The 9,306-nt window shown below is 33.0% G+C and overlaps 1 protein-coding gene and 1 non-coding gene across 3 annotated transcripts; both read right to left on the reverse strand.

Annotated features, from left to right (window-relative positions):
* Positions 1-2,610: 2,610 nt before the first annotated feature.
* LOC148619700 (small ribosomal subunit protein uS11) lies at positions 2,611-8,400 on the reverse strand. Of its 2 annotated transcripts, none has more exons than XM_088579908.1 (5): positions 8,379-8,400; positions 7,668-7,813; positions 6,591-6,752; positions 5,639-5,715; positions 2,611-2,702 (listed from the first exon to the last, which is right to left on the reverse strand). In XM_088579908.1, exons 2-5 carry the CDS (start codon positions 7,811-7,813, stop codon positions 2,635-2,637), a joined length of 453 nt encoding a protein of 150 aa, XP_088436034.1. In that variant the 5' UTR covers positions 8,379-8,400; the 3' UTR covers positions 2,611-2,634. The 2 variants fall into 2 exon arrangements, with proteins under 2 accessions (XP_088436034.1, XP_088436033.1); XM_088579907.1 differs by having other exon boundaries at positions 8,258-8,390.
* On the reverse strand, positions 3,966-4,032 carry LOC148619701 (small nucleolar RNA SNORD24). Its single transcript, XR_015921878.1, has one exon. It is a non-coding gene; the product is annotated as a small nucleolar RNA SNORD24 (small nucleolar RNA).
* Positions 8,401-9,306: the final 906 nt, after the last annotated feature.

Below are 9,306 nucleotides of genomic sequence, written 5' to 3' on the forward strand. Positions count from 1 at the left end.
TAGTACCAAATTTAAGTTGTGTTTTATTGTGTAATATTTTTGCCACAGTGGCCAGGTTTATAAAGGGTGAGTATTGTGATCATGCCTAAGTATTATAACCCAACTGTTTTTTGCACATGTCTCAAGTCATAAATTTCTGGTCTCTGTATTGTATTGTTTTAGTTTTACTTTCAGTTTACTTTTATATTGCTGGAGTATATGGGGGAAACTATTTCACTGTATCTGTGTATCAGCTACAGCCTGCCTTGTTTTTTTGGGAGTTTCCTCATTCATGAAAAAACCCATGGGTGGCCCAGAGCTGAAATTTTTCAACTCATTAGGGTTGTCTCTGTGACATGTTTACCATATCCAGTCTTGTTATATTTGATTTGAAAGTAAATTTGCTTTCAGTTTGATCATAATATGAAATTATAATTGGTAGTTCCTGCCTCATCACCGATCATGAGGCATATGGTGGCTAGTAATAACGACTACCGTAAGCTCATGAAAGAGTTGTTGCTGATGTGTACAATTACCATGTCAGACACTTAAGATTGTGTTCTTTTTTGATTATCAATTATAGAATGTCCTGTACAATATGCTACCTAAAAAAAACTTCGGAACTAATGTATATACAGTACAATTTCAGAGATCTAATTACCAATTCAGTGGATTCCTGTTAATTGCTTTTTAATTAAAAAAAGAAAAAAAAAAACTATTTCCTATCTAATCTATGTAAAATTTCCTCGTAATTGCATATATATTACCCAATTATAACGTTTTGTCTTGTTTATTAAATATACACATACTTTTCTCTATTTTCAAAATTTATTCAGGACAGGGCGATCTATTGCAATGGCAATGTACTACTGCACGGTGCAATAGTCTCCTTGAGGAGTCTATTGCACTGACCCCATAATGACTTTATCTAAGCCTTTTGATTGGTTGAACTTTTTTTAAGTGCTTCATTGAATTGGAATTTACACACAAAAAACTTGTGTGTAAAAACATAGATGTGACTCTCGTCTGCCAATTTGTAAACATGGAGTGGTCAATTTCCTATTCCTGGTCGAATGGTTGTTTCTGACGTATTCCCCATTTCCATTCTTTATTATATCTCATAGACAAATTAGGTAATAAAACAGTTATTAAATTGGTTGGATGCAATAGACCAGAACATTTTTCCTTTGGTACTGAAAATGATCAAGTGTTCTATTGCACTCGGCAGTTGGCCTCATGCAATAGAACACTTGATCATTCTCAGTACCTCAGGACGAATATTCTGGTCTATTGCATCCAACCCATTTAATAACTGTATAATATATATATAAATGCACCAGAACGGGTTAAATGACAATATACTGTTAGTGATGTTGCTCCGTTTTCTTAAGCAAGGATATTGTAAGATAATGCCCATATTTGGTCCCCTGCAGGACTTGAAATTCTGTTTGATGAGAATTATTTTATGAGCATATCATGTTTTAATGTTTGAAATCTGCAAATTTTCCATTCAATACTGCTATGCCAAAATTGGACATTTTCAATTTTTGAGTGTGTCTGCCAACTTCACAAAAATTTACTGTTTTATGATTCCTAAATGTGACTTTGGTATTCTAAATCAGTTAAGATATTCCTGGGTCACATTAATGTTGATTAAATGGTGAAAGTTTGTAACAATTTAAAAAAAATATTTGCCTTATCCACTAAACCATGCATATTGCACTTCAGTCATTCGCTTTGTAATTTTCATTTTTTTTTAAATAGGGGGTCAAATGTGGGACTTAATGTACCTGTTCCTTCGGCAACACACTAAGCCAGGAATCCAATTAGACATAAGAAAAGAATATATCCCAATTAACTATTAGGTTTTTTCCCTCAAAAATATAATTTCTGTGAATTTCATATTTTTTTTTTCTGACAAATAGGCGATTAACAGATATCCATTACACTATTGAACAGAATACTTGTCAAGACATCAGGAAAGTGCTAGTTTTCCCCCTCATACCTAAATAGCCCGAAATCAATCCTAATTTGACCTTCGTGGTTTAGAATGTAATGGAAAAATATTGTAGACATCCAGATGATTTAACTGGAGATTTAAATAGTTGATTTCTATGAACTTGGGCAACTTTTTTCCAGAAAGACTGGGCTAACAACCAAAACCAACACTTAACTTCCTTTAGCTGTTAGGAACCTTGTTATAAAATTCTATAAACCTTTCCCAACTAATATTCAGGTTATGGCAGGAAAACAAAATGTCTATATAATACAACATTGCCATACCATTATACATCCGTAGTATTTTTGTGGTCCTATAATTATCAGTATTGAAATTATCGACATGACTGGTAACTTTCTTCCCACTTCTGTATCATTTTTTAGTGTGTGTAAGCAAAGGCCACAGATAGACAACCTTCATTTTATAAAGAAAGTCACCGACCCTTACACATCATATTAAGTACAAGAAAAACTAGGCCTGTATGAATCACTGTTCCATTGGCATTTATCTAAATGCAATGGCATTATGAACTCAGTAAATCACATCTGCCTGTCTGGAACTATCTTTGGTACATCTGCTTTCTAATCAAGAATTGGCATCCAGATTTAAATAGATAGAAATTCACACAAATGTCTATTTCTTAATTTATTTTCATTTTACAAACGACGACCTCTGCGACCTCCCTTCCTTCTGGTACTGTCTGATGGGATAGGGGTGACATCCTCTGAAAAACAAAGATATTACTTTTCTTATTACATAAATGAGGATGCAATTGCTGATTAAGCAAGGAAATAATTTACTCTAAAACCTCAAGGGTATTGTGAATGTGTAGCAAGCTTCATATTGGCATGACTTTATCCTAATAATAACAGTAATTTTTACCCATTAATCAAACAATCAACCACATTAAAATTGCTTGATCATGATAAACAGATTGACAAAGGAATAGTGATATTGCCTGGAGTTGCAGGCAAGGGCTTTTTCTAGGTTCAGGCAACATCATATCTCAGGGCAGTCAAATTTAACATGATAATGACCTCTCTATACCAGTTATGTTAAGAACTGTAATTTCAGAAATTTACTCAAAGAAGCACACCAAGCTTACAATCCCCTCCCCCCAAAAAACAACAAAAAAACAATAGGCTCAAAGGAGCCTGAATCGCTCACCTTGTTAAAATTTGTCTTTCAAGGGCAATAAATTTAACAAGTTGTTCAACAATTTTGACTGAAGAAGACTTTGGTAGGACAATCTTAGAATCATTTCAGCGATTTAGAAATCATTTAGAAAGTTTCTTTCTATCTACTATAGTTTTCAAGATATTGGCTGAAAACTGTAAAAAAAAACCCCATCATTATTCATCTTTCAAGGGCAATAACTCTTACAAGGAGTCACCTGACAACTTTGGTCCCTAAAGACTTTTGAAGTTCTTATAATAAGGGTTGCTTCAGCTGTAGAAATAATTTTTCTAAACCTAACGGTTTTGGAGATACATGTGAAAACCACTGTCTGACCCCTACGTTCTATTTTTAGTAACATCAGCCATGTTTTTCGACAGATCAAATATCCCCACGTCAGTTCTATGCATGATACCCCAAGGAACATTTATACCAAGTTTAGTTCCAATTGGTTAAGTAGTGTCAGAGGAAAAAAGTTTTGAAAAAACGATGATGATGGATGCCAAGTGATGGCAATAGCTCACATGGCCTTTGTCTAGGTGAGCTAAAAAAAAAAGGGCATTACTTGTACATTACCTAATACCCTGTCACATAATGGTGAAGAAATAATGGCCTTACTCAAGACTACATTTTGGATTTTCCTAAAATTGAATTAACTTGTATTTTATGGTACTGAACAATTCTACAAAGGTTAAAAGAAATGTATTCCTCCTTTGTTAGTGGAGAACTGTCAGGAGATGGATGGACACGCAACTTTTCCATGTGTATCACACAATACCTTGCCATTTCGTGTGACTGGGTATAACAAAATTGCCTCAGGTACTATGTTTTTATCATCTCTATCAAGAGTAGCAAATATATACTTCACATCACTGGCAAAATTGCTTTAGTACAATTATTTCATACCCTGGGTTCAAATTTACTTCCAAGAGTGGAGGATCCTGGACTTTTGAAAATTGGATCACCAATAATTTGAACTCCTGCAAATTTATTTTATTAAATAGTTCTGGAATATAACTAGGATAAAAAGAAAGATATGAAAATTCATTTTTCCTATCCTTTGGAATGTCTACCTAGAGTACTACTTAAACAATACTTGAAGGAAACATGATTTACCTAATTTTTTTGCTTTTTGTAAAAAATATTAAGTTGTATGGTCTGACTATTTGCATCTGTGCTATACTAGGTAGAAAGGAGAACAGGTTTCAGAAATCAGGTTTTTTTTTTGGCTTAAAAAAAAAAAAAAATAATTCAACCACTAATACGATTTTTCTGTGGTTCTTTAAGTGCTGCCTCAGATAGTATTAGTGGAAACTATTCATCATATTGCTTTCAAGAGTAGCAAATATACAAGCATCACAGACAGCACATTAAAATATTTGCAACTATTTAGCTTGATGAATCTATCAAACCTGTGATCCTAAGCCTATTTTTTTTGCAAAAGAGTGAAAATCTTCAGATCATAATTTTAGAAAAATAATAATGAATGCAAAAAAATAATAAAAAAAAACTTCTGGACAGTGTGCGAGATCACTGGAAACAAAACAAAAGAGTGCTGAAATGTATTTTTGATTTTTAAGAGTCAGACTCAGAAAAATTAGTTTCTTTTCTGTACTGAAAAATGAAAAAAAAAAGAAAATAAATAAAGCCAGTGGACTTTACTGAAATGTACCAATGATGCAAACTGTCAACACATTTTTTAGGTGTAAATCTAAGATAGTCCAAGAAGTCATGTTATATGGTATATACATGTATATATTTGTAATAAGCTATGTAGTAAGACTAGTTTTCAAGTATTTGTGAGATTTTCAAGTCGTCATTTGAGTAGTGAAAGAAATTAGCAGTAGACCTACGGACCAAGTCTACATAAAATCAAACAGGTTTATGATGAAATGGGTTCAATTTCCTTTTGAAATCTACAGTGCAGTCTATATAAAATTATGATGGGTCTATGTTGACCAAAAATTAAGTTTCTAACACGGTTTGAGTTATTGGATGTTGCCTCAGTTGGTTAGTGGATATGATTCATCATAACTGCTTCAAGAGTAGCAAATATGAAAGCATCATAGGCAACATGGATGTTGAAAGAATGTTGCTTTTGATAATTCGGGTAGGCAAATGCATCATTATTAAATGACTAGTAAAAAATTAACAGGATCAATGAGATGCCTGGACCTGCATCACCATCTCATGCTTGTCAATTTTATTTCATAATAAGAGGTTTGTATCTTCAATGTGTGTATAAACACACTGTGCAAAATTTAAAAAATAACTGTTCAATACTTTTGGAGTTTCAGTTCAAACTAAGTATGTATCCCTACGAGTAATGGACAGAGTTTATCGACTCCTAAACTGGATGCAGATAAAAAATTGTTTACAAACTTGGCTGTAACTTACTTCTTATACACATTTTTAAGTTGATATGACCCTCCATTCCTTTTGAGTATGTCCTATATATTAACCTTATAATGAACCTCCACCTACCTATTCTACCAATTTTCATTCCAGAACGAGCCAGAGCTCTCAAAGCCGACTGTGCACCTGGCCCTGGAGTTTTGGTCCTGAAAAAAAAAAAAAAAAAATTAAAAAATCAGTCCTTTTTTGAAGCAGTCAATATTAAAACAATTACCATCTGTTTTAATTTCTCAATGATAACAAGTATAGTTGACATAGTGATAACAATGCAGCACCCTTTTAAAGAGTTGTGACATGCTCAGATTTCACGTTTCATTTTTCTTTCTGTAGAGTTCCAATACTATATAGGAAAAGTAATTTCTGAATTCAGTTACTAGTAACCCCATCTTTACATCTGTTTGAATGCTGGTTATGAGCAGTACAAACACAATTTTGGTATCAGGACTTGCCTGTTGAACTCAGTCAGCAATTGCCAAGTCCCAGACTTCCCATATCAGAAAAACTTTGGAATGGTTGTGAAATATTTTACAAATACACAAATTGCATGTCTAATTCCTGTGAACTATCTTTTGGTAACCATAATGCTTAGAATCATTAATGTCTTTTGTTTGTTTTACCCTATGTTTTCTTTAGATTATCAGTTACAAGTTATTCTATCTATTCATCTGTTAATTTAAATTATCAAAATACTCTAGCAGAACATGCCGATGTGGGGGTATTATATTGAAAGAGAATAAGAAGTTGACACCAACACATTAGTGTTATTTAGATGGCTTTAGTAAATTTTACTGATACAATATTTTCTTGGTCTAAAATTGTTCTTTCATACTACCAAAAATTAGAGGGGGTTGACAAAGGATATTTTTTGTGGGTATAGATCAAATCAAATTAATTTATGGATGTTTATCTTTATTTTCATTTCATTAAAGCTACAGTCTACTACACTGCTTTACATAGGGCAATCATAAACTTCAGTTCAAATTCTCTAGTCTTATGGACAAAATTCAGAATAAGTACGAACCTGTTTCCACCAGTAGCTCTTAGTTTAATGTGTAGGGCATTGATTCCCAGAGTTTTGCATTTTTCAGCAACATCTTGAGCAGCCAACATAGCAGCGTATGGGGAGGCTTCGTCTCTGTCTGCCTTTACTTTCATACCACCAGTTACTCTTGCAATGGTTTCCCTTTTGAATAGAAGTACATTTGGCAGGCATTAAAATGCCATGAGGTAACAAAATTCACAAATTGCATTCCTAATTCATAGTGGAAATTACCAATTCAATTAAATTTTAGAATAGACAATTCTCATTCTTGGATTATCTAGATGGCTGAAGATGATAAAATATGACTGTTTATGTAGTAACAAATATTACTGTTGATTGATAATAACCATTTTAATTTGTGTCACTGTCATTTCAGCACTTAACGTCTCTTTCATCCAAATCAATTTTCCCAGTAATTTTCCAACAGTTTTGGAGAAGAGGCCTAAGGCCCATGTAAATTGAAAAAAAAGAACATGAAAATTGCTAAAATGGTAAATAATCTATATACATAAGGGCAAGAATTTTAAACAGTATTTTAAAAACAATTTCTAAATAAAATCCTTGAAGAAGACAATTGTTGTTTCCATTGTATCTACCAAATGTAAGTTCATGAGGTGTCCACTTGATGACAAACTTGATACAGTGGAGGTGAGTGAGGATTCTGTATATCTCATAAATCCATAATTTCAAAAATGTACAAATCTTGTTTAAAGTTCACAGCAGAAATTTTGAGCAAATTTCTCAGACCACCAAAAAGGGTTGGAAAATAACTGGTTTCGAACAAGAAAATGATGCATAAAATTTTTATTCATGGTTTTAAGGATTCTTCATTTTTGTGGATAAGCAAGTTTTATTCAAACTCTTGTATAACCTAAAAACTGGTGCCACTGCAGTTCAAATTGTTAGTGTAACACATGCATAACTCAATACACGTTCTGACCTGAGTATTAGAGAATTAACCCACTCCGAGAGTACTTTACCGAAGTGTGCAATTCATAATATTTAATATAATCTTGGGCAATTTGACCAATCACATGATTGAGTCAAAAAACTTACTTTCCAGACAGATCTGTTACATGAACAAAGGTGTCGTTGAAACTGGCGAAGATGTGTGCCACACCAAAGACATTTTCGCCTTCTTTGACCTGTGGTCCTAATACCACCTGTTCTTGTTGCTGAGTCTTCCCCTTTCTAGGTGCCATCTGTAATGGTTTAATTTTTAGAACATTGGATTTCATATTTTCTCACTTGAAAGACATGAACTTAATCTCTAAGTTAAGCAATAAAAGAAATGATACTATCTAACTAGTATTAGAAACTATATGAAGTATTTGTACACAATGATCTAGGCAAGACACCAGGGTGTTCAACATTTATCAAGACACTTTCATAAAGCAGAATTTATTAAAACGGAACAATCGTTCCTATTGAAAACTTCCCATCACTCTGAAATGTTTATCGGGTGAACATGTCATCAAATAAGGAAATGAATATTTTAACGGGCAAAAGATTTAACGGCTTCATACAAAAAACCGTACATTTCACTATCCGAAAACTACAACACAAGACAGTGCTGAAAAATCCACTGACGGGACGACAAGGCCCCTTATTTTACATGAATTTCATTACAGTACAGAGAATAATACCCGTGCAATCAGTTTAGATACGACTGCTATATATTTCTTTATTCACAAATAGGAATTTAAGACCTAATCATTCTAAGATGACAAAGATTAAGCTCGATTGACATAGCAAAGACATGCAGACCTCAGTCAAAACATAGAAAAGAACTTCCGCCGGAAGTTAATCCTTCAGATGGGTTTTGCACTGTTTCGGGTCCGTGCTAAATACTTATGTTACCCGAATAATTGTCTGCGTTAAAAAAAGATTTATTTCATAAAAAACTTGCAATCATATGTTTGTTTTTGTGATGTACACACAAACTACTACAGAAATATCACCCTTATTTTTTTTCGTTATACATCCGTTTTGGTTGTTATACCAAAGGATGTTTGTGTATGTAAAAAGGGGAAGGGCTTCCCTGTACATCTAATTGTGAAAAGAGGAGTTGACTGATATAACCGTAGACATGTATTCTAACTACAGGTCTATGATATTAGACTGCTCCAATAAGGATTATCTACTTCAAATAAACGAAAAAAAAGAAGAAGAATTAATAGAAAAATAAACAACAGAATTTGTATTAAATAAACCGTGTGATATTGTGTAATATGATCGATACAAGCTTTATAAGGTCAATAAACTTTATATTTGTCACCCTTAGAACTTTAATTAAAGTTTGAGAAATTTGTTTGCTGTCATTAATTCGTGACTTGATTCGTATCAATAAGTCAATAGTATTATATTCCATTGATATGATTTAACAATCCAGCTGTATGATACGACTGTGCATCTGTTTTAAAATCTTTGATGCTTAATATCCACAGCCACTATGCTTTTGAGAATCTTGATTTTTCTTTGTTAGTAAAAAAAATTTGCATTTATTTTGTCTTTTGAATATTTAAAAAATCCAGTAAATAGAGTTTTCAAACAATTCCAGTAAAGCAGTCCTGATATTTACTCGAGAAACTTGAAATATTGGCTACATGTAACAACCAATAACGACTTGTTAAGAGTCGAAGTTTCAACAGGGCAGAATAAAAATTGGAAGAGGATCAGTGTCGGGCACCTGCTC

Source organism: Perna viridis, chromosome 4 (genome assembly GCF_037379345.1).
Source record: "Perna viridis isolate PV_CMFRI_1.1 ecotype Kerala chromosome 4, ASM3737934v1, whole genome shotgun sequence".
Lineage (NCBI taxonomy): Eukaryota > Metazoa > Mollusca > Bivalvia > Mytilida > Mytilidae > Perna > Perna viridis.

Excerpts from the sequence above, each read along its gene's own strand:
- LOC148619700 (XM_088579908.1), bottom strand. The coding sequence starts at position 7,813 with ATGGCACCTAGAAAGGGGAAGACTCAGCAACAAGAACAGGTGGTATTA. Across the intron at positions 6,753-7,667 it reads GTAACAGATCTGTCTGGAAA|GGAAACCATTGCAAGAGTAA; the intron begins GTAAGTTTTTTG and ends TCTATTCAAAAG. Across the intron at positions 5,716-6,590 it reads AGAGCTACTGGTGGAAACAG|GACCAAAACTCCAGGGCCAG; the intron begins GTTCGTACTTAT and ends TTTTTTTTTCAG.